The following is a 25,942-nucleotide window of genomic DNA, read 5'->3' on the forward strand; positions in this document are numbered from 1 at the left end:
CAGAGGAGTGGAGTGTGCAGGCTGGGATGTAGAAGGAGAGAAGGGAAGTGACTAACAGTCTAACCGAGGCTTGTGAAAGGGGATTCTGTACTGAAAAACTTACGGTTCTGGGTGTTTGAAGTGAGCCAAGATTGATTTACATGTTCATCATAGCCATTAGAGAACAGTGATACCGAACAACCGATTTGACCATTTCCCTTGAACTCTCACTGTATTCAGTGAAAGCTCAGGTTCTGCAGGCCTTCATTTACAGTCAGAACTAGAAAAAAGATCTTTCCTTGAAGGGTCTGAATATTTCTGATAAGTAGATGTGACTGTTTCTGTTCATTCATCAGTGAACAGGCCCCTGAGAGAGCTTAATGCTGGATAATTGTGGCAAGGTCAAACCCACTTTTCAAAGAAGTCCCGAAGGTTCATTTAAAGGATCAAACATTTGTAGCCCAACATTTTATGTCTTTTGCTAGTTGCTAACTGTTACTAAGGATTTCTTTCATCTTTGATAGGATTTATAAAATTCTAGGGAGGGGTATAATTTGATAGGTGAATTATATTTTCCCTTTCTATATTGGTGTTTTTTGCGGCCTGACAATTATGGGTATGGAAAGAACAAAGCAGTGTAGCATGAAACAATTAAATGCATTATTTCTAACCCTTTGCAAGTAAGTTTTGCATCCAAATTAAGGATATGCAGCCAATTTCAGTATGCAGCAATTCCAGTCAGATTCTGAATTGTTCTTTTGTTCTAAGAGAATTTGAATGAAATTTAGGAAATAGTGGAACTTGCCGTTTTCCTTTTCTCTTGTAGCGGGGATCTGACGAACTTTTCGCTACTTGTGTTACCAACGGACCACCTCTTATCATGAGCAACAACCCATCTTCAGGTAACATTGTCCAAAATATTTTGGAAACCTAGCACCTGAACCCAGAAGGGCCTGGGTTCTAATGCTGTCTCTTCCACTTGTCTGCTGTATGAGTTTGGGCGAGTCACATCAGTTCTCTGCGCTTCAGTTACCCCATTTGTAAAAATGGAGATGAAAACTATGAGCCCCATGTGGGACATGGACTGTGTCCAACCTAACTATCATGTATTTACCCCAGCACTTAGTACAGTGCCTGGCACATAGTTAAGTGCTTAACAGATACCATTAAAAAATAGTCCCTTTGGTATTTTAAAAAAACTGCCCCATACCTTTATATGTTGCTTATTCTGTTTATTTCCCCAATTGCATTAAATATGTAAACCTCTTTCCAGCTTTATTTGGGCCGGGATTGTGAGGCATTGTCCGTTAGCAGTCTGGGGGAGGTGCTTCATTTTGCTTGGATTTGCTTCCATTTTAATGCTGATCAAAACTAGGAAACGTGTATGTGAAAACGACTTCAAACTCTGGTGAGGAAAGGAAAAGGTGGGGAAACTTGGTGTGTCTTCATAGTTTGACTTTACCTAGACAATTTTCTGTAAATGAGATCGAGGAAGCCAAGATTGATAGGGGAAAATATATTTTTAGGGCTTTTGTTTGTATGCTTTGTTTTCATTCATTCATTCATTCATTCCGTTCAATTGTATTTATTGAGCGCTGTGTGCAGAGCACTGTACTAAATGCTTGGAAAGTACAGTACAGGGATAAAGAGCTTAGAACAGTGCCAGTGCATAGAACAGTGCTTTCAACATAGTAAGTGCTTAACAGATACTATCATTATTATTAAAGAGGGACAGCCCCTGCCCACAAAGGGTTTACAGACTGGGGCCGGGGGGTGGGGGGTGGGGCAGACATCAAAACAAGTAAACAGGCTTCAATAAAATTAAGTAGGATTATAGATACATGCTTATAAACATATGTACTGTGGCAGGGGGACGTGGGGGAAGAGGAAAGGGAGCAAGTCGAGGTGACGCAGAAGGGAGGGGGAGCTGAGGGAAAAGGGGCTTAAGTCTGGGAGGCCCTCATGGAGGAGCTGTGCCTGCAGTAGGGCTTTGAAGCAGGGAAGAGTGGTTGCTTGGCAGAGAAGCAGCATGGCTCAGTAGAAAGAGCACGGGCTTGGGAGTCAGAGGTCATGGGTTCAAATCCCGGCTCTGCCAATTGTCAGCTGTGTGACTTTGGGTAAGTCACTTCACTTCTCTGGGCCTCGGTTCCCTCATCTGTAAAACGGGGGTGAAGACTGTGAGCCCCATGTGGGACAACCTTGTAACCTCCCCAGCGCTTAGAACAGTGCTTTGCACATGCTAAGCGCTTAGTAAATGCTATCATTATTATTATTCTTATTATTTGAGGAGGGAGGACATTCCAGGCCAGAGGTAGGATGTGGGCCAGGGGTCTACGGCAGGACAGGCGAGATCGAGGCACAGTGAGAAGGTTAGCACCAGAGGAGCAGAGTGTGCGGGCTGGGATGTAGAAGGAGAGAAGGGAGGTGAGGTAAAAAAAGGGGCAAAGTAATGGAGAGCTTTAAAGCCAACAGTGAGAAGTTTTGTTTTTATGGTATTGGTTAGGCGCTTACTGTGAACAAGGCGTTGTACTACGTGCTGGAGTACATTCAGGCTAATCAGGTTGGACACAGTCCACGTTCTTCACGGGGCTTTTAATCCCCATTTTACAGATGAGGCTACTGAGGTCCAGGTAATTTAAGTGGCTTGCCCAAGGAAGGTCACACAGCAGACACGTGGCAGAACTGGGGGTAGAACAAAGGTCTTCTGACCTTCAGGCCTGTGCTTTTTCCACTAGGCCATGCTGTAAAATGAAACATTGTGTATGTCTTTAAAATCTCTTTGTTCATAATATTGGTGTTTAATTGCTTATTTTTCTTTTGCCAGCTAATGGAAATGACAGCAAGAAATTTAAGGGTGACAACAGAAACACAGGGATCCCTTCCCGTGTAATCCATGTTCGAAAACTTCCCAGTGATGTCACAGAAGCAGAAGTTATTTCCTTGGGATTACCTTTCGGCAAGGTCACCAACCTTCTTATGCTGAAAGGCAAAAGTCAGGTATTGAGAAATTGTAGTCGGGTTGATCAGAGAGGAAACACTTAGAGTTGCATCAAGACATCATGACTAAGGCATCATTGTTTGTTCTGAGTCCCTCTGGAATTAGTATGGAATATTTGACATCCCACTTGGTAAGGGGTTGTAAGAAGTTCAGAATAATGAAGTGACACAGTCTCTGCCCGTACAACTAAAGTGATCAGAATAAATAACGGAGTACTCATTTATGCATAAGTGGTTAGAAGGGCATAAGTATCTTCATAGGTTCTGGAACTGGATGAAGGAATAATATGGATCAGACTTCTTGGTGGAGGTGGGTTTTAGAAAGGCTTGAGACCTGAAGAGACCGGTGATCCAACTGTAAGGATGGAGGAAGTTCAAAAGCAGGAGAACAGTGCGAGTGAGGGGAGGAGAGGAGAATCACTACAGATGCAGCAAGAGAGTTAGCTTGGGAGGAATGAAGAGAATGAATTGGAATAGCTGGGAAAGAGGGGAAGCAGATTAGATGGGGTGACGGTGGAGAGCCTTGAAGCCGATTATGGGGTGTTTTCGTTGATACAGAGACACAGAAAGGTAGGGTTGTGTTATACAGTTTGAAATGGGGAGAGGCTGGAGGCTGAGTGGTGAATGGGGACACTAATTCCATTGGGTAGTTGTGGCAAGACTACGGCATACTCTGAATGGCAGCAATTTGGGTGGAGAGGAAGGGGAAAATCCAGGGAATGCTGTTCAGGAAAAACTGGAAGGATTTGGCCGGGGCCTGGATGTGAGAATTGAAGGATGGCAAAAATTCAAGGATGACAACAAGATTGCAAGATTCTAGGACAGGGAGCACGGTTCAGTTATCTGATATACGGACGTTAGGGGGAAGACGAGTGGGTTTAGAGAGAAAAGGTGAGTGTGCCTCAATCTTATCTGTCTCATCACTTGCCCTTATCCCAAATCCTCCTGGCCTGGATGCTTGGAACTCCCCTTCCATATACTTCAGACTACCGCTCTCCCCACCTTCAAAGCGTTATTAAGGTCAGACCTCCACCAAGAAGCCTTCCCCAATTAAGCCTTCATTTCTCCGGTTCCCCCTCCCTTCTGTGTTGTCTATGCACTTGGATCTATGACCTTTGAGGATTTGGAATTCAGCCCAGACTGAGCCTCGGGGCACATAGGTACATATCTATAAATTCTGTATTATAAATTGCTTATATTAATGTCTGTCTCCCATTCTAAACTGTAAATCCGTTGTGGGCAGGGAACATGCTTACCCACTCTGTCTTACTGTACTCTCATAAGCACTTAGTTCAGTGCTCTGCACGTAGTAAGTGCTCAATAAATTAATAAAGATAACAATAATAACCATTATTATTGTGCTGTTCGTCAAGTAATTACTATGTGCCAGGTACTGTACTAAACCCTGGGGTGGATAAAAGCAAGTGGGGTTGGACACAGTCCCTGTCCCACATGGGGATCACAGATGAGGGTAACCGAGATCATTTTTACAGATGAGGTAACTGGGACACAGAGAAGTGAAGTGACTTGCCCGAGGTCACACAGCAGACATGCGGCGGAGCCAGAATTAGAACCCATGACCTTCGGACTCCCAGGCCAGTGCTCTCTCCACTAAGCCTTGCTGCTTCCCGATTCCATTGACTGATTGATTGTTAGTGTAGACACGTTGAGTTTTGAGATGCTGGCCGGGCGGGCAGAGTGGAGGAATCGTGGAAGCTAGAGGAGATGTGAGACTGTGGGTCAGATGGGCTAGAGGGAGAGCGAGGGAGAGTAAAGAAAGGGTAGAGGACCCTGATCAAACTCTTGAGAGATGCCCACAGTAAGAATGCAACCAAAGGAGTGGTTGGAGAGGTAGGAGCAAAATATGGAGAATGCAGAAAGCCAAACTACAGAGAGTCAAGAAGAGAACTGGTGGCAAAGAAGTGAATCAATCAATCAATCGTATCTATTGAGCGCTTACTTTGTGCAGAGCACTGTACTAAGCGCTTGGGTAGTACAAGTTGGCAACATATAGAGACAGTCCCTACCCAACAGTGGGCTCACAGTGTAGAAGGGGGAGAGAGAGAACAAAACCAAACATATTAACAAAACAAAATAAGTGGAATAGATATGTACAAGTAAAATAAATAAATAAATAAATAGAGTAATAAATATGTACAAACATATATACATATATACAGGTGCTGTGGGGAAGGGAAGGAGGTAAGACGGGGGAATGGAGGGGGGGACGAGAGGGAGAGGAAGGAGGGGGCTCAGTCTGTGAAGGCCTCCTGGAGGAGGTGAACTCTCAGTAGGGCCCTGAAGGGAGGAAGAGAGTTAGCTTGGCGGATGGGCAGAGGGAGGGCATTCCAGGCCAGGGGGATGACGTGGGCCGGGGGTCGATGGCGGGACAGGCGAGAACGAGGCACGGTGAGGAGATTAGCGGCAGAGGAGCGGAGGGTGCGGGGTGGGCTGTAGAAGGAGAGAAGGGAGGTGAGGTAGGAGGGGGCGAGGTGATGGAGAGCCTTGAAGCCCAGGGTGAGGAGTTTCTGCCTGATGCGCAGATTGATTGGTAGCCACTGGAGATTTTTGAGGAGGGGAGTAACGTGCCCAGAGTGTTTCTGGACAAAGACAATCCGGGCAGCAGCATGAAGTATGGATTGAAGTGGGGAGAGACAAGAGGATGGGAGATCAGAGAGAAGGCTGATGCAGTAGTCCAGACGGGATAGGATGAGAGCTTGAATGAGCAGGATAGCGGTTTGGATGGAGAGGAAAGGGCAGATCTTGGCAATGTTGCAGAGCTGAGACTGGCAGGTTTTGGTGACGGCTTGGATGGGAGGGGTGAACGAGAGAGCGGAGTCGAGGATGACACCAAGGTTGCGGGCTTGTGAGACGGGAAGGATGGTAGTGCCGTCAACGGTGATGGGAAAGTCAGGGAGAGGGCAGGGTTTGGGAGGGAAGACAAGGAGTTCAGTCTTGGACATGTTGAGTTTTATTAGGTGGCGGGCAGACATCCAGATGGAGATGTCCTGAAGGCAGGAGGAGATGCGAGCCTGGAGGGAGGGGGAGAGAGCAGGAATGCCAGAGGAGGGGACAGAGTCAGAAATGCATTTAGAGTGGGTGAATTTTTAGAGCACCCTGCAGGTCTCCTCTTGGGAGATGGCTGTGAAGCCAGAAGAAGCAGGCGAAGAGTGTTGCGGAGATTTGGGGTAGTCATTCATTCAGTCGTATTTATTGTGCGCTTACTGTGTGCAGAGGATTGTACTAAGTGCTTTGTAGAGTACAGTACAACAATAAACACAGCCGCTGCTCACAACGATGAAGTCAAATGATGAGTTTGATTTTATCAACAGAGTAGTTGTGGAGGTTGTCAGGAGTTAGGGATGGATGTTGGTAGTGGGGAGTGGGAACTTCAAGGGAGAACTAAAGGTTTGTTGGAGCTAGTAGGAGGTGTAAGCCTGTGAAGTCCATGAGAGAGGAGAATTAGAGTTATTGAACAGAAAGCAGTTGAATTATAGCATCGAAATGTCAGTTGTGCTTGGAAAAATTGACCTGGAGCCTGGTTTTCTGCCCAGCTCCATTTATCTGCATCAATGCAAGAGCAGAGGAAGCAGATTGTGGAAGTGTTCTAGGATTGCTTGTTGGAGAAAAGAGTAAGGGAGGAATGGTGGGGACTCCTGACAGTTCAAAAACAATCATACAGGAACAAATTACCAATTACACAGCAACTCTTAGTTCCATGTTAAACATTAAAATTATACATTTCTACATATGACATTAGAAAAGGTTTGTTTAATATTCAGTTGTATTTATTGAGTGCTTACCGTGTGCAGAGCACTGTAGTAAGCGCTTGGGAAGTCCAACTTGGCAACATGTAGAGATGGTCCCTCCCTACCCAACAACGGGTTTACAGTTCTAGAAGGGGGAATATTAATATATTAATAAACTTTAATATAGCAGAAATTAAAATGTGAATTTTAAAGATGCTAATACTTGGCAGAAAAGCTGCCGGTGAGGTGTGAAATATTCCATTTAACAGCACCAGTCGTTCTCAACTTCCCCTGTAGAGGTATGGTCTATGCCATATGGCAGACTGCAATTTGTTGTCAGTTTGGTATCCAAAACCAACAAAATCATTAGTCTTCCACACAGAACTAGACCATCATCCAACTGAAATCGTCTATATAATCTACCGCCTCCACCCAGGTTATATAACTGTTTTTTACAGCAGTTTTCACTGGATAAATGACCAGCCTGTGCCACCTTGACTTGCTCCCTTTAGGTATCCTCCACTGCAGCCTAAAAAGCACTTATGTCCATATCTGTCATTTTATGTATTTATATTAATGCCTGTCACCCCCTCTAGACTGTCAGTCAGGGAGGCAGCATGGCGTGGTGGCTAAAGCACAGTCCTGGGAGTCAGAAGGTCATGGGTTCTAATCCCGGCTCTGCCACGTGTCTGCTGTGAGATCTTGGGCAAGTCACTTCACCTCTCTGTGCCTCAGTTACCTCATTTGTAAAATGGGGGTTAAGTTTTTCATCCCAATGTGGGACAAGGACGGTGTCCAACCCAATTTGCTTGTATCCACCCCAGCAGTTTAGTACAGTTTCTAGCACACAGAATGTGCTTAACAAATAATACAATTATTATTATTATTTATTTAGTTCCTGCTGTGTGCAGGGCACTGTTCTGAGCACTTGGGATCGTACAATACAACAATAAAAAGACATATTTCCTGACCACAATGAATTTACAGTCCAGAGGAGCTGTGTTAGACAATCCTGCCCCTGTTCCAGCAACTCGGAGTGATGAGAACAGTAGCCAGTGAGGTGCAGCCACAACTGATGCAGCCCTTTCTTCCCTGATGCCGACCCACTTGCTACCATGGTTTCTGCTGCTGACCACAGGTTTCATGAGTCATTTCTATTGGACTTCTAGAAGCAGCTAAAAAACCTCACAGAAATATTCTGAATAAGGTAATGTGGCTTCTACAGTTGCCTAACTTAAAATTGCCAGACTATAAGCTCCGCAAGAGCAGCATAGGGTCTACTAACACTATTGTACTCTCCCAAGTGTTTTGTACAGTGTTCTGCCCACTCAATAAATACCATTGATTGATATAGCCAGGCAATTAGGACTTTGACTCTGACTTTGTTTGCTAGCATTCAATAACGATAACACCAGATTCCATCCTTTCTCATGAAAAACAAAGGTGCATTTTCCCTGAATGAGATATCCAGATGTCTCCACATTGGCAGGACAATGCTGATATTTCAGAGTCTGTCCCACCTCCCACTTGTGAAATAATACTGTGCCTTGAAAAATCTAATGAAAATAATTTGAAACCATGACAAGGATCTGTGCCAGTTACGGGGTGAATAGACCCTCTTAAAAGATGTTTACAAGGAAATACTCTGTCCCCACCATAAATTGATACAGTCCCTATCCTGTGATGCTTCCATCCTAATGAACAAGACAGGACAAAACCTAGGTCTGAGCTCAAGTACAGACTTGAACCAAAAGCTGCCTGTGACATAAAACCCAAAGAAGAAACCATAGACGGCTGGAAAGGGAAAGCTAGATCAGGAGGTATTCATCTGTAAATCTTAATCGAGTGAATTTTAAGTAAAGTCTAGAAGGAGGGACTTGGGAGAATACATACTTTTTTTAAGGATATTTAAGTGCTTACTATGTTGCAGGCATTGTACTAAGCACTGGGATATAAGCTAATCAGGTTGGACACAACCCATGTCCCACATGAGGCTTACAGTCTTAATTCCCATTTCACGGAAGAGGTAACTGAGGCACAGAAGAGTGAAGTGACTTGCCTAAGGTCACATAGCAAACAAATGGTAGAGGCGTAATTTTAACCCAGGTCCTTATGACTTTCAGACCCGTGCTCTATCGCCTAGGCCAGGCTGCTTCTCTAACCTGTTTCTGTCAGTGCAACCATCAGTAAGTTTGCTTGCTTGGAGAGGTGATAGCCATTGGGGCAGGAGGCTGGGGCACTCAAATAAGTCAACCGGGTCATTGTTTTAATCAGCACTCTGGCGCCACTGTCCTTTTAATAGCAAACAAAAGAAAATTCAGCCCTCTAAATCTGCAATTTTACAAATGATTGGATTTTTCAAAATTATGAGATTTTGACTGAAGCATTGTATCTGATCTGAAATAAATGCATTCATCTGAAGAAGCAGCAAGGGCTAGAAGGAAGAGCATGGGCCTAGGAGTCAGAGGACTGGGGTACTAATCCCAGTCCTGCCACTTGTGTGCTGTGTGATCTTGGGCAAGTCACTTAAATTGTCTGTGCGTCAGTTGCCTCATCCGTAAAATGGGGATTAAATCTTCCTCCCTCTGATTTAGACTTTGAGCCATATGTGGGGCAGGGATTGGGACCCACCTGACTATCTTGTATCAACCCAGTGCTTAGAACAGTGCTTGACAAATAGTGAGCACTTAGTACAATTTTTAAAAAAGAGATTTTTTCTCTTCCCAGTGTTTTAAGCACCTAAACCAAGTCATGTAGCACGGAGAAATACGTAATCCCTAAAGTGAGAACATTTCTCTGGTAAAAATCTCTCAATATCTGGAATTCGCAAACAGGTAAATACTGTGTTTTAAATACTGTGATTTACTTGGTAGTAGTATACCACTCCTGTTCATTAATATAGTTTTTGAGCTGTTGATTCACTGCCCCATGGTGTTCCATCAATGGAAACTGCCATATATTGCCAGTCTCTGAGCTTTGCAAATGGTTGTTAAACTTTCTCTCGGACACCTCCACAAGATGTGTAAATTTTACACATAAGTCCCCTATAGACCTGGTCTAAATTAATCTATTATTGATTTGATTTGATGTAATATGCCCCTAGCTAACCTGAGACTCAATCTAATGTATTGCCACTCTCATTATTCCTTAAGCTTTAAGAGCATTTAATAGTAGAATTCAAGATGTTTAAGTTCTATAATCACAGTTAATCCTCAACAAGTCTACTTAAAGAGATAAGTCATGAAGCATCACCTATGCGTCCTGCACTTGAAAGAAGAAGGTCAAATCAAATGTCATTCGTACACTTCATTACAAGTTCAGGGGTAATCCGTTCGTTTACCATTGGGGGTTCAAGAGTTGGTGCAATTTTATGTGAAAGGAGCCACATCCTGTGGAAGATGGCCAGGGTCCTGAGTTATTTTCACAGCAACCATTGTGCCGGAAAAGGAAAATCCTGTCAGCTTGGAAATTTCAGAAGTCATTTTCCCGAGTCGATCTCTGCCTCCACCATGTCACTTTGACTTTATGCTGCCCCATAATAGCAATATAGACTCTCAGCTTTTTTAGTTATTAGATTAATTGTGATCCTCTATAACAGTCGAGGGGACATTATTATTTAGTTATTCATTGAGTGCTTACTGTGTGCAGAGCCCTGTACTGAGCACTTGGGAGAGAACGATGTAGCAATTAACAGACACATTGCTTGCCCACAGTGAGCTTACAGTCTAAATGGGGAGACAGATGTTTATATAAATTAATTACAGATGTGCATATAAGTGCTATCGGGCTGGGAGGTGGGATGAATTCATGAATTCATTCATTCATTCATTCATTCATTCAATCGTATTTATTGAGCGCTTACTGTGTGCAGAGCACTGTACTAAGTGCTTGGGAAGTACAAGTTGGCAACATATAGAGACGGTCCCTACCCAACAATGGGCTCACAGTCTAGAAGGGGGAGACAGACAACAAAACGAAATGTGTGGACAGGTGTTAAGTCATCAGAATAAATAGAAATAAAGCTACATGCACATCATTGACAAAATAAATAGAATAGTAAATATGTACAAGTAAAATAAATAGAGTAATAAATCTGTAGAAACATATATACAGGTGCTGTGGGGAGGGGAAGGAGGTAGGGTGGGGGGGATGGGGAGGAGGAGAGGAAAAAGGGGGCTCAGTCTGGGAAGGCCTCCTGGAGGAGGTGAGCTCTCAGTGGGGCTTTGAAGGGAGGAAGAGATCTAGCTTGGCGGATGTGCAGAGGGAGGGCATTCCAGGCCCCGGGGAGGTCGTGGGCCGGGGGTTGATGGCGGGACAGGCGAGAACGAGGTACAATCATTATCAGAAAAGCAACAGAAAGCATAGTGCAGTGGATAGCATGGTCCTGGGGGTCTCGAGATCATGGATTCTCAACCTGACTCCACTACATATCTGCTGTTTGACCTTGGGCAAATCAATTCACTTCTCTGTGCCTCAGTTACCTCATCTGTAAAATGAGGATTGAGACTACGTCCAACCCAACTTTGCTTGTATCCACCCCTTAGTGCCTTAGTAGAGTGGATGAATAACGGGAGCAAGTCAGGGCAACACAGAAGGGAGTGGGAGAAGGAAAGGGGGCTTAGTCAGGGAAGGCTTCATGGAGGAGATGTGCCTTCAGTAAGGCTTTGAAGATGGGGAGAGTAATTGTCTGTTTGATTTGAGGAGGGAGGGCATTCCAGGCCAGAGGCGGGATGTGGACAGGGGGTCGGTGGTGAGATAGGGGAAATCACGGTACAGTGAGAAGGCTAGCATTTGAGGAACAAATTCAGTCCATAGGAATAGTCCACGTTTCCTTGGCATGAAATATGAGAGAAATTTAAAACAAAAGTAGTAACTGCTTAAGTGAATAAGGAACTCATCTCACAGCAGTGTGGCTCAGTGGAAAGAGCACGGGCTTTGGAGTCAGACGTCATGGGTTCAAATCCCGGCTCTGCCAATTGTCAGCTATGAGACTTTGGGCAAGTTACTTAACGTCTCTGTGCCCCAGTTACCTCATCTGTGAAATGGGGATTAAGACTGTGAGCCTCCTGTGGGATAACCTGATTGCCTTGTAACCTCCCCAGCGCTTAGAACAGTGCTCTGCAATCAATCCATCAGTTGTATTTATTGAGCGCTTACTGTGTGCAGAGCACTGTACTATGTACTTGGGAAGTACAAGTTGGCAACATATAGAGACAGTCCCTACCCAACAGTGGGCTCACAGTGTAAAAGTCTCTGCACATAGTAAGCACTTAATAAATGCCATCATTATCATCATCATTAAGTTCATGAGCAGGGAATGTGACTGTTATATTGTTGTATTGTACTCTCCCAAGCGCTTAGTACAGTGCTGTGCACACAGTAAGCGCTTAGTAAATATATCCGATTGACTGACTGATTTAGAGTGATTCATAAGGGCTGAAGTAGGTTTATTACAGTCACACATTATTTACTTTTAGGCTTTCATAGAAATGAACACAGAGGAAGCAGCAAACACTATGCTAAGTTATTACGCCACAGTGCCTCCAGTTCTTAGAAGCCAGCCCATCTACATTCAGTTTTCCAACCACAAGGAACTCAGAACTGAGAACTCTCCAAATCAAGCAGTAAGTTTTTAACTTTTGTTGTTGTTGTTGTTGTTTTATAAAAATAAGAGAAACACTGTGGACTCGTGGAAAGAGGACCTGCCTGTGAGTCAAAGGACCAGGGTTCTAATCCCAGCTCTAGCACATGTCTGCCGTGTGACCTTAGGCAAGTCACTTAACTTCTCTGTGCCTCAGATCCCTTACTAGTAAAATGGGGATTAATGTCGTGAGCTCCTTGTGGGGCAGGACTGTGTCCAACCTGATTACCTCGTGTCTATCCCCACGCTTGGAACACTGCTTGGCCCATACTAAGCGCTTAACAAATACTTCAGTTATTATTATTACGATTACCATTATTGGATTTGTAATTAATTACCCCCAGCTTGCTCATCATTTCCCAAGGCAAGAAAGAGAAAGGGCTTGATCATTCATGTTTGCTGTAAAATTGACAGGGACTTGGCAAGATGTCAGATGTGCACTGTGTTTAACGAGTCAGGCCATTTAACCTTACCATTCTTGATTTATTACACTTTTAATTTTAATATGGTCATTATTAAAGCACTGTCTTTGTGCCAAGAACTTTGGTAAACACTCCCTCTTGCCCACACGGGACGAAGTGGGAGGGACTTGTTCAGTGCCTGGCACATAATAGGCACTTAACAAGTACCATTAAAAAGAAAGTATTAAATCCCCATTTTACAGATGCAGAAACTGAGGCGCCCAGGAGTTAAGTGATTGGCCCAAGGTCACCCAACGCAAAAGTAGTAGAACTGGGCTAGAACCCAGGTATCCTGACTCCTAGTTCCCTGCACTGTCCACTAAGTGATAAGAAAGTACCCAGAAGTTCGGAAGAAATTTAGGTGGTGTCATAATTGGAGGCTTCTAGGAATGCACGGTTTTTGAGAAGCGGAGATGTGGATAAAAAGTTAAATGGTTGTGGTTTGAGGGTCTTTTTATTTTGGAGTTGAGGTAAATGGGTTCACGAAGGTGCTGGCTTGCATGCATGCATGCACGCACGCATGGGTGGGTGTGTGCGTGTGGGTGTGAGTTTGTGTGTTTTAGAGCATGTTCATAGTGAATATGTTGGCCCTGAGATAACAGTTATTGCCAGAATGCTTTCAGAAGAGCTGAGTACTCAATTTTACAAAACAATTGTAGGATAAAATCAGTGATGCTATTTGGGGAGTTTTTTCTTAGGGCAGTGTACTGACGTAAGTGTTTCAGATAATTTGATAAAGAAAGTCAGAGACGTTCTACACACTAATGTAGCTAATGGTTTTTAGTTACCTTTGACGGAAACTTGACCTGTCCATTGTAATCTCATATTCTACTGCCTCCCAGACTCTTCTACACTAATGTTCCACTAGTTCCTGAGATTCGGTATGTGCAAAACTGAATCTCTCATTTTCTATCTCAAATCTTCTAACAGTAATTGTGGTACTTGTTAAGCACTTTCTAAGTACTAAGTACTGGGTTAGGTACAAAATAATCGGACTAGACACAGTCCCTGTCCCACTGAGGTTTTGATAGAGGGAAGGTGAGAGGAAGCTGGGAATAGAGCCCAGGTCCCCAGACCTCCAGGCTCATGCTCTTTCCACTGGACCATGCTGCTTCCCTAGCTGTTCTTTTAACCCTGACTCTTCCATCATGGTGGACAACACCACCTATCTCCCCATCAACCTCTTGCTTTTAACTGCTCTCCTGCCTAGAACGCTGCCCAGCTTTACAACCTGCACACATCAGCTTACCCCATCTTCAAAGCCTTTCTGAAATCTCATCTTCTTTAGGATGTCTTCCCTGATTAATCTGTCTTCTACCCTCCCTTTTTCTCCCAAGCATTCAAATTTCAAAACCACATTACCTCACTACCTCCCCTTAAGAGGAGTCTTAAGACACTATTGCTTCCCCCTATTGTTCGTTTATTTTAATGGCCGCCTCTTCATCTAGACCCTAATCTCCTTGAGGTCAGGGATCTTCTAACTTCAATATTCTCTTCCAAGTAGGTAGTACAGTGCTCTGCATAGAGAAAGTGTTCAAGTACTTCTTTTGATTTGCTTAACCTGCTAGATCCTTGTAGTAAACAAGACAGGATTTGCACCCAAAGGTACAACTTGCAGGGCTGTCCTGTAGGTTTCAACTGCAGAAATAACTGTATGCTAACTGGATGGGAATGTTGTCTTCCAGCTTGCCCAGGCAGCTCTGCAGGCAGTAAATTCTGTTCAATCTGGAAACCTGGCACTTCCTGCCTCTACCTCATCAATGGATGCTGGAATGGTTATGGTTGGGCAGAGCCCTGTTTTAAGGATCATTGTGGAAAATCTCTTCTACCCAGTCACACTGGATGTCCTCCATCAGGTAAAAAGGATTGTTTGGGGTATTTGATAGCTGCCCCACCCTCAACCCCACCCCCACCACACTTATAATAATAAATAAATAAGGGTTATAATAAAATAACGATGGTACTTTCTAAGTCTGTTCTGTGTGCCGGGGTAGATCCGCATTTATCAAGTTGGACACAGTCCCTGTCACACATGGGGCTCACAGTCTAAGTAGGAGGGAGTAGGATTTAATTCCCATTTTACAGATGGGGTAACTGAGGCACAGAGAACTGAAGCCACTTGCCGAAGGTCACACAGCAGACATGTGGCAAAGCTGGGATCTGTCTTCCCAGGTCCACTGATTTCCGGACCTGTGCTCTTTCCTCTAGACCATGCTGCTTCTCTAAGTACATGTTTTTAAATGTATTGTAAATATATAATATGATGCATGCATGTATGTATGTGTGTATATATATATATGTATGTGTGTATAGATAGATATATATATGAAGCATTATAAATTATTTACTTATAATGATAAATTATATTGTTATATTGTACTCTCCCAAGCGCTTAGTACAGTGCTCTGCACATAGTGAGTGCTCAACAGAGAAGCAGCGTGGCTCAGTGGAAAGAGCATGGGCTTTGGAGTCAGAGGTCATGGGTTCAAATCCCCGCTCCACCACTTGTCAGCTGTGGGACCTTGGGCAAGCCACTTAACTTCTCTGGGCCTCAGTTACCTCATCTGTAAAATGGGATTAAGACTGTGAGCCCCACGTGGGACAACCTGATCACCTTGTATCCCCCCCAGCGCTTAGAACAGTGCTTTGCATATAGTAAGCGCTGAACAAATTACCATCAGCATCATCAATCAATGCTATTGATGATGATATTGGAGGTGACAGAATGTGTCTTTAATAGCATGGGTTATATAGTTTTGGTGAACCAAATAATCTAGGGAGACTGTGTTATGCTGTTAGTAAGGAATACGTGCATTTTTGAATCAATCAATCAATCAATCAATCATATTTATTGAGCGCTTACTATGTGCAGAGCACTGTACTAAGCGCTTGGGAAGTACAAATTGGCAACATATAGAATCTTGTTTCTCAGGTGGTTTGAGCATTCCTTCTGGGGAGAATAGTGCTTTATAAGCTGGCTTTTTAATGTCCAAGCAATTAAATGAAGAGTTGGGTTTCATCGGCAATCCAAGTGTTTGTATCCGGCCAACCTCGAGCAGGGAAGCCTGTGAACAAAAAATGAACAAATGACTACCGTAATGACTTTCAAGTAGTAACTTTCAAGTTCTAACGCAGTGGGGAAGTTTGTTCGTCTGTTCGTTTGTTCATTCATTCATTCATTCATTCAATCAATCATTCAATCAATCAATCAATCATTTATTGAGTGCTTTCTGTGTGCGGAGCACTGTACTAAGTGCTTGGGAGAGCGTATAATACAACAATAAACAGATACATTCCCTGCCCACAATGAGCTTGCAATCTAGAGGTGGAGGCAGACAATAATGTAAATAAATAAATGACAGATATGAGCATAAGTGCTGTGGGGATGGGTGGGGGGATGAAGAAAGAGAGCAAGTCAGGGTGACACAGAATTTGTTTCTTAAAGTATAAAAATAAAAATAGGACCTGTCCTAACAAGGTTAGTCTTAAACATTGCCATCCTTGTCCTTTCTCTTCTCACCTTCATCTTTTGCCTTGTGGGGGAAAAAAAGCACATTAAAGGGCTTCAACCTCAAGAAATGGGTCAGAGTTAATAGCCACGTAAGAGATCAGGGAATTTTAGTAAGTCCTACCAGGATGTAGGGTGAACTGTCCCTTTGAAATGTGTGTGTGAGAGTCACCCAGCTCCAGACTACACTCATTTTCCTGCAAACACGTCCTGTCTGAATTTCCCCACTCCTTAAGAAACTCCAATGGTTGCCCGTCCACCTGTGCATCTAACAGAAACTCCTTACTACTGGCTTTGAACCATTCATTTATCTTGCCCCTTCCTACTTTTCTTTGCTGCTTTCCTATTACAATCCTGCCCACACACTTCAGTCCTCTAATATCAGTGTACTCACTGTACCTGAGACTCATCTATCTTGCCACCCATGTCCTGCTTCGGGCCTGGCACGCCCTCCCTCTTCATATCCAACAGATGATCACTCTCCCCACCCTCAAAGCCCTATTGAAGGCGCGTCTCCACCAAGAGGCTTCCCTAAGTCCTTGTTATCTCCTCTTCCTCTCCCTCCGGCGTCACCCTTGCACTTGTATTTGCACTTATTATTCTCTTCTAGACTGTGAGCCCGTTGTTGGGTAAGGATGATCTCTATTCGTTGCCGATTTGTACTTCCCAAGCGCTTAGTACAGTGCTCTGCACACAGTAAGCGCTCAATAAATACGATTGAATGAGTGAATGAATAAACTCACCCTAAATAATGAATCACTACTCAATTTCACTTTGATTTCAGAGCAGCAAATTAAGTGAAGTTAAAATGCGCCATTTTAACAAATTTGAACGTTGAGGTTGAGCACTTCTCCCTGTTTTGATTGTTATTGAATAAGTTAATGTGTTACCTAAACAATGTAGAATCCTGAAAGTTTAAAGTAGTTTTGTGTGTATTCTTTCTAATACTAAAATGCTTTTGAATTCTATTGGAAACATTTAACTACCTGACTGTTTTTGCAGATTTTCTCCAAGTTTGGCACTGTGCTAAAAATTATTACATTCACCAAGAACAATCAGTTCCAGGCTCTGTTACAGTATGCTGATCCTTTGAGTGCCCAGCATGCCAAATTGGTGAGTGTTTTGAGGGCCATTGTCATTATTTGTAGAGAAGCAGCGAGGTTTAGTGGAAAGAGCACGGGCTTGGGAGTCAGAGGTTGTTGGTTCTAATCCCAACTCCACCACTTGTCAGCTGTGTGACTTTGGGCAAGTCACTTCACTTCTCTGATGACTACCTGATAACCTTGAATCTACCCCAGCATTTAGAACAATGCTTGGTACATAGTAAGTGCTTAACAAATACCATCGTTATTATTTGTACAGCTCGGCTTTTCATTGTCATTTTGAGGTTGGGGTTGGGGTGGAAGGGGACAGAAGGGATGGAAAAAGATCCAGAGAAAGGATGGGGGAAGAGCTAGAGTGGCAGTCAAAGATACCACCTTGGCTGCCACTTTTTTAAAGGCCTTGAATCAATCAGTGACATTTATTGAACCCACAGGCGGGCGGAATAATATACTAAGAGCTTGGGCAAGCACAATGCAACAGTCTAGAAACCAGCCAGGAGTTGAACTACAGTTTACTCTCTGAAGTAGAGTACAGTAGAATTAGATGCGAACCCTGCCCTCAAGGAGCCACAGCAATGCTGTAATCAAGTAATGAATGCTCTTAAAAAAAAAATTTAAATGGTGTTTGTTAAGTGCTCACTACATTGTGCCAGGGACCGTCCTAAGTACTTACCTGCGTACTTACAAGGTGATCAGTACATGGGGCTCCCAGTTTTACTCCCCATTTTACAGATTTTATTTATTTATTTAATGGCATTTATCAAGTGCTTACTATGTGCAAAGCACTGTTCTAAGCACTGGGGAGGATACAAGGTGATCAAGTTGTCCCATGGGGGGCTCACAGTCTTCAACCCCATTTTACAGATGAGGTAACTGAGGCACAGAGAAGTGAAGTGACCTGCCCAAAGTTACGCAGCTGACAATTGGAGGAGCAGGGATGAGGTAACTGTGGCACAGAGAAGTGAAGAGTTCCCCCTTCTAGACTGTGAGCCCACTGTTGGGTAGGGATTGTCCGTATCTGTTAGCCGACTTGTGCTTTCCAAGCACACAGTAAGAGCTCAATAATACGAATGAGTGAGTGAGTGAGTGAGTGAGTGAGTGAGTGAGTGAGTGAGTGAGTGAATGAATGAAAGAAAGAAAGAAAGAAAGAAAGAATGAGGGAGGGAGGGAGGGAGGGAGGAAGGAAGGAAGGAAGGAAGGAGGAAGGAAGGAAGGAAGGAAGGAAGAAAGAAAGAAAGAAAGAGAAAGAAAAAGAGAAAGAAAGAGAGAAAGAAAGAAAGAAAGAAAAGGGAGGGAGGGAGGGAGAGAGAGAGGGAGAGAAAGAAAGAAAGAAAGAAAGAAAGAAAGAAAGAAAGAAAGAAGAAGAAAGAAGAAAGAAGGGAGGGAGAGAGAGAGAGAAAGAAAGAAAGAAGGAAGGAAGAAACAAAGAAACAAAGAGAGAGAGAGAGAGAGAAAGAAAGAAAGAAAGAAAGGAAAGAGAGAGAGAGAGAGGGAGGGAGGAAGGAAGGAAAGAAAGAAAGAAAGAGAGAGAGAAAGAGAGAGAGAAAGAAAGAATGAAAGAAAGAAAGAAAGAAACAAAGAAACAAAGAGAGAGAGAGAGAGAGAAAGAAAGAAAGAAAGAAAGGAAAGAGAGAGAGAGAGAGAGAAAGAAAGAAAGAGAGAGAGAGAGAGAGAGAGAGAGAGAGAGAGAAAGAAAGAAAGAAAGAAAGAAAATGACTTGTGTAAACTAACACAGTAGACAAGTTGCAGAGCCAGGAAGAGGACTCAAGGTCTCTGGCTCCCAGGGCCATGCTGCTTGAGAAGCAGCATGATGTAGTGGATAGAGCATGGGCCTGCGAGTCAGAAGGTCATGGGTTCTAATCCCAGCTCTGCCACATGTCTGCTTGGACACAGACTTGGTCTCATCATCTCTAATTGCTGCACAATCTCTAGTCGCTGCACAGTCCCCACAATCTCCACCCTCACCAGGGAGAAATCCCTCTCTCTGATCACAACCTCACTTGCCGCCTCTCTCACACTCCCCCTCCCCGTAAATCTGTGACTCCCCCACAGAGACCTCTGCTCTCTCAACCCCATCCATCTCTCTCAGCGCATCACACCCCACCTAGCCTCCACACCCAACCTGCCCAGTCTTGATGACCAAATAGATGCTCTCAACTCCACTCTCTCAACTCAACTCAACTCACTCGCTCCCCTTTCCCTTCATTGCTCTCGGACCACTAACCCACAGTCGTGGATCATCTCCACTGTCCACCTCCTTGGCTCTTATGCTTGAGCTGCTGAACACTGCTGGAGGGAATCTAAACACCAGGCCAAACTTATCCACTTTAAGTTTGTTCTTTCTTGCCTTAACTCTGCTCCCTCCTCTTCCAGGGAAAACTATTTCTCTTCCCTTATTGACACCCATGCCCATCACCCTCATCAGATGTTCTGGACATTTAACTCCCTCCTCAGGCCCCCTGGCCCTCCCCCCCCGACCATCCCTCATCCACAATGATCTGGCCACCTACTTCATTAGGAAAATTAACACCATCAGGTGGGAGCTCCCCCAAATCACCCCTCCCTGTCCTTCATCCCCCCTCCTCTCGGCCCCCTCTTCTACCTTCCCGTCCTTCCCAGCAGTATCTTCAGCGGAGATCTCCTCCCTCCTCTCAAGTGCCACCCCTTCTACCTGTGCTTCGGACCCCATTCTCTCCCACCTTATCAAAACTCTCGCCCCTTCCCTCCTTCTTTCCTAACTGCCATCTTCAACTGCTCATTCTCCAATGGCTTCTTCCGCACTGCCTTCAAATATGCCCACATCTCCCCCATCCTAATACCCCCCCCCCCCTTGACCCCACAACCCCCTCCAGTTATTGCCCCATCTCCCTCCTACCCTTCCTTTCCAAACTCCTGGAGTGACTTGTCTGCACTCGGTGCCTCAAATTCCTCTCCTCCAACTCCCTCCTGGACCCCCTTCAATCTGGCTTCCGCCTCATTCCACTCCACTGAAACCGCCCTCTCAAAGGTCACCAAATGACCTCCTTCTTGCCAAATCCAATAGCTCCTATTCCATCCAAATCCTCCTCGACCTCTCAGCTGCCTTTGACACTGTGGACCGTCCCCTTCTCGTCCAGCCTTGGCTTCAGTGACTCCACCCTCTCCTGGTTCTCCTCTCATCTCTCTGGCCGTTCATTCTCAAGTCTCCTTCACGGGCTCCTCCTCCTCCTCCCATCCCTTGACTGTCAGTTCTTGGTCCTCTCCTATTCCCCATCAACACTCACTCCCTTGGAGAACTCACTCACTCCCACAGCTTCAACTATTATCTCTGTGCGGATGACTCCCAAATCTACATCTCCTCTCCTGCTCTCTCTCCCTCCTCCTAGCTCACATCTCCTCCTGCCTTCAGGACATCTCTACGTGGATGTCCTCCCGCTACCTCCAACTCGGCATGTCTAAGACAGAGCTCCTTATTTCCCCTCCCAAACCCTGCCCTCTCCCTGACTTTCCGATCACTGTGGACGGCACAACCATCCTTCCAGTCTCACAAGCCCGCAACCGTGGTGTCATCCTTGACTCCGCTCTCTCATTCACCCCACATATCCAATCCGTCACCAAAACCGGCCGGTCTCACCTTCACAACATCACCAAGATCTGCTCTTTCCTCTCCATCCAAACTGCTACCACATCAGTGCAATCACTCATCCTATCCTGACTGGATTATGGCATCAGCCTTCTTTCTGACCTCCCAACCTCCTGTCTCTTCCCGCTTCACTCCGTGCTTCACTCTGCTGCCTGGATTTTCTTTCTACAGAAATGTTCAGGGCATGTCACACACACGCCCCTCCCCCACCTTCAAAAATCTCCAGTATCTGTTTGTCTGTCGACCTCTGTATCAAGCAAAAACTCCTCACTATTGGCTACAAAACTCTCGTCACCTTGCCCCCTCTTACCTCTCCTCCCTTCTCTCCTTCTACATCCCAGCCTGCACACTCAGCTCCTCTGGTGCTAATCTTCTCACTGTGCCTCATTCTCGCCTGTCCTGCCACCGACCCCTGGCCCACGTCCTTCCTCTGGCCTGGAACACCCTCCCTCCTCAAATCTGCCAAACAATCACACCTCCCCCCTTCAAAGCCCTACTGAAGGCTCACCTCCTCCAAGAGGCCTTCCCAGGCTAAGTTCCCCTTTTCCTCAGCTCTCCCTTCCCTCGGTGTTGCCCTAACCACTCCCTTTGCTCTACCTCCCCTCCCCACAACAACACGTGTATATTATGTACATATCTGTAATTCTATTCATTTATAGTAATGCCTGTTTACTTGTTTTGACGTGTATATATCTGTAATTCTATTTACTTACATTGATGCCTGTTTACTTGTTTTGATGTCTATCGCCCCGCTTCTAGACTGTAAGCCTGGTGTGGGCAGGGATTGCCTCTCTTTATTGCTGAATTGTACTTCCCAAGCGCTTAGTACAGTGCCCTGCACACAGACAGCACTCAGTAAATATGATTGAATGAATGAATGAATGTACACTGTGTGACCTTGGGCAACTCACTTCACTCCTCTGTGCCTCAATTACCTCATCTGTAGAATGGGGATTGAGACTTTGAGCGTCATGTAGGAACCAAGTTGCTTGTATCCTCTCTGGCGCTTAGTACTGTGCTTGGCACATGGTGAGTGCTCAGCAAATGCCACAGTTATTAGTAGTAGTAGTAGTAGTAGTAGTAGTAGTAGTACTAGTATTTAATTATTTTTGTTATTGTTATTTGCACTGGGCCATGCTGCTTCTCGCTTGGGAGTAAATAGCAGAGTTAGTAGACACAATCCCTGCCAGCAAGGACATTACAGTCTACTGTGTGCAGAGCACCGTAGTAAAAGCTCTCCATCCCCTGCCCTCTCCTACCTCCTCTCCCTTCTCTCGTTCTCCAGCCCAGCCTGCGCCCTCCGCTCCTCTGCCACCGCTAACCTCCTCACTGGGCCTCGTTCTCTCTTGTCCCCCTGTCTTGAAGGGAGGAAGAGAGCTAATTTGGCGGATGTGTGGAGGGAGGGCATTCCAGGCCAGAGGTAGGACTTGGGCCGGGGTTGACAGCGGGACCCCTGGTCCTACCTCTGTTTATCCCTCCACACATCCGCCAAACTAGCTCTCTTCCTCCCTTCAAGGCCCTACTGAGAGCTCACCTCCTCCAGGAGGCCTTCCCAGACTGAGCCCCCCCCTTTTTCCTCTGCTCCTGCTCCCCTCCCCACCAACCCCACTCCCTCTGCCCTTCCCCCTTCCCCTCCCACAGCACTTGTACATATTTATTATTCTATTAATTTTATTAATGATGTGTATATATGTATAATTTTGTTTATCTATTTTGATGGTGTAGACACTGTCTACTTGTTTTGTTTTGTTGTCTGTCTCTCCCTCCATGACTGTGAGCCCGTTGTTGGGTAGGGACTGTCTCTATCTGTTGCCAAATTGTACCTTCCAAGCACTTAGTACAGTGCTCTGCACACAGTAAGTGCTCAGTAAATACGATTGAATGAATGAATGAAAGAGTGTACGGTAGACTTAGTAGACATGCCCCACCCTTACTCTGAGAGGGAGACAACCGTTTAAAATAAGTTATAGGTAGGAGGGAGAAGGAAAAGCAGCTCTGCACTTGAGTGTTGTTTTTTTGCCGTAGTGTATGCTACCGTTACATTTTCATTAGAATTATTTATTAAGCCCCTTTTATGTGTAAGTACTGTACATAGTGGGAATTTAAGAAACATAAATTAAGGAGATTGTTTATGAGAATCCTTAAGATAAATATTATCTTTAGAACATTAGGCTGTGCATCAGATAAATTTCAATTAAAATGCATGTTGGTTTACTTCTTGGATCTATTTTTTCTCCAAGTCTTTGGATGGGCAGAATATCTACAATGCCTGCTGTACCCTCCGCATTGATTTCTCCAAACTCACGAGCCTCAATGTGAAATACAACAATGATAAAAGTCGAGATTATACCCGACCAGATCTACCCTCTGGAGATAGTCAACCGTCTATTGACCAGGCTATGGCAGCAGCATTTGGTAAGGAAAGGCCTTCTCCGGGATCTGGGGGGCATACATTCAAGTCTTCTCGGACCCACCCAGGACAACAAGTTTGTTTATTTCAGTCTCTGCTTGAAAATTGGGCACACCAGAAGCAAGTATTTCACGTATTTGTGAAGATTTATGGACAGTATGTTTAAAATGTAGTCATGAAAATAAAGTGGTCTTAATTATTGGGGGGTTTAATGTTAACTCATTTAGAAAAATTACTTGTTTCTGGACTCTTTAATTGAGGGGTGCTTCTGGAGTACCATAGTTTGGACAGGTCAGTGGGAAATTTGAATGCATTATTGCCATAATCAATTAAGAAAAAGGGAAAGTTTGGAGAAAGTTAGATTTATACAGATTGTTAAAAATCAGCTCATGACTTTGAAGAGTCTTCAAAAATGAAAATTGAAAGCCTTGGTGTAATTTTGAAGTTAACAATTTTCTTGTATTCCTAGGTGCTCCTGGAATAATTTCTGCCTCTCCATATGCAGGAGCTGGTTTCCCTCCCACTTTTGCAATTCCTCAAGCTGCAGGTATTACTGGAGCCAACATTCTTGTTTTCATTAAGCAAGCCAGTTTGGAATTTAAAGTTAGCTGGGGACCTGGGGAACTGGTAGTCTAGCTGGAAAAAGATGACAACAGCTAAGTTTTACATTTCTCTTCTGAGAGAGTAAACCATTTTCAAGATTATATATTTATTGGTTTTAACCATATAATTTGATGAATTAATAAGACAGAGCTCAGTAAAATAGCCATTGCATTATTAGAGAGACGCAAGGTAGCCCAGGGACAATGTGACCTGGGTGTTTGGTTCCCCTCGTTCTATTTCAAGGATCCAAGGGAGATTAACTTGATCAGAATGATTTACTGAGACAGACTATGTGTCCTATAAAAACTTTTTAGCAAATCAGTGATATTTTTTTGAGCGTTAACTACGTGCAGAACACTGCATCAGGTTACTGGGGCAGTTGATAGAAACGATCCGAACCCTCAAGTTGCCCAGTGTGGAAGGTAGACCTGAAAATAAATTCCAGGAAGGGGAAATGCAGAACATAAGGATCTGAGTATAACTATTATTTTACTACACTATACTAATAATAGTGTTTGTGAAGCACTTACTATTAACTGAGAACTGTACTAAGTGCTGGAGCAGTTACAAGATGATCTGGTAGGACAAAGTCCCTGCTCACCAGGGGCTTTCAGTCTCGAGGAGGAGGCAGTCAGTCAATCAATCAATCAATCAATCAATCGTATTTATTGAGCGCTTACTGTGTGCAGAGCACTGTACTAAGCGATTGGGAAGTACAAGTTGGCAACATATAGAGACAGTCCCTGCCCAACAGTGGGCTCACAGTCTAGAAGGGGGAGACAGACAACAAAACAAAACATATTAACACAATAAGATAAATAGAATATGTAATATGTACAAGATTCATTCATTCATTCATATTTATTGAGGGCTTACTGTGTGCAGAGCCCTCTACTAAGCGCTTGGGAAGGACAAGTCGGCAACATATAGAGACGGCCCCTACCCAGCAGCGGGCTCACAGTCTAGAATAGGGAGACGGGCAACAAAACAAAACATATTACCAAAATAAAATGAATAGAATGTGTACTATGTACAAGATATTAGCCAATCGGGCTGGACCCAATCCCTGGCCCCCGTGGGGCTCACAGTCTCCATCCCCATTTTCCAGATGAGGAGACTATAGACTGAAGTCCCCCGCTGGACTGTAAGCCCCCTGGGGGCAGGAAATGTGCCTTCCAACCAAGTCTCCCAGAGCACCCGCCCCCACCTCCCCCCCAAGTGCTGTGTACAGTGTTCTGCATTCAGTAGAGGCTCAGTAGATACCACTGATCAATTGAATGACTGATGCAGAAGGAAGAGGAGAGTGGGGAAATGAGAGCATAGACAGGGAATATCTCTTGGAGGGAATGTGATTTTAAGAGGTTTATAAAGATGAGGAGTGACAGTGTGTCATGAAGAGGAAGGGGATCCAAGCCAGAGGGAGGATGTAGGCCAGGGGTTAGTGGGTAGGTAAATGAGATAGAGGCACAGGAGGTAGTTTGGTGTTAAAGGAAAGGTTTTTGATGATTGGGTTGAAGTAGGAAACCGGGTCTTACCATGTTCCCTCTGATAGCCCAGTGGAAAGAGCACTAGGGGTCAGAAGACCGGGATTCTAATCTGGCTCTGCCACTTGCCTCCTATATGTTGTAGGTCAAGTCCCATTACTTTTCTTGGCTCAGATTCCTCTTTTGTAAAATTGGGGTTAAGTACATACTCTCCCTGCTCCTTAGACTGTGAGCCCTACATTGGTCAGGGAATGTTTCTGACCTAGCAGTCTTGTACTTACCCCAGTGCCTGTATTTACCTGTATTTACAGTGCCTGTATTTACCCCTTGCACAGTGCCTGCCTGGCAATCAATTAATCAATCAATCAAATTTATTGAGCAATTT

General features: G+C 44.5%; 1 protein-coding gene across 1 annotated transcript in view; it reads left to right on the forward strand.

The window, feature by feature from the left end:
* Positions 1-809: 809 nt before the first annotated feature.
* Positions 810-25,942, forward strand: part of LOC119946718 (polypyrimidine tract-binding protein 1-like) — a 49,722-nt gene continuing 24,589 nt past the window's right edge. The window contains exons 1-7 of the mRNA XM_038768130.1: positions 810-881; positions 2,804-2,976; positions 12,203-12,349; positions 14,513-14,683; positions 17,338-17,448; positions 23,301-23,475; positions 23,940-24,017. Of these exons, the coding sequence (XP_038624058.1) occupies positions 860-881; positions 2,804-2,976; positions 12,203-12,349; positions 14,513-14,683; positions 17,338-17,448; positions 23,301-23,475; positions 23,940-24,017 (877 nt within the window). The 5' untranslated portion in view covers positions 810-859. The remainder of the gene's footprint in view (positions 882-2,803; positions 2,977-12,202; positions 12,350-14,512; positions 14,684-17,337; positions 17,449-23,300; positions 23,476-23,939; positions 24,018-25,942) is intronic.

Source organism: Tachyglossus aculeatus, chromosome Y3, assembly GCF_015852505.1.
Source record: "Tachyglossus aculeatus isolate mTacAcu1 chromosome Y3, mTacAcu1.pri, whole genome shotgun sequence".
Classification (NCBI taxonomy): Eukaryota; Metazoa; Chordata; class Mammalia; order Monotremata; family Tachyglossidae; genus Tachyglossus; species Tachyglossus aculeatus.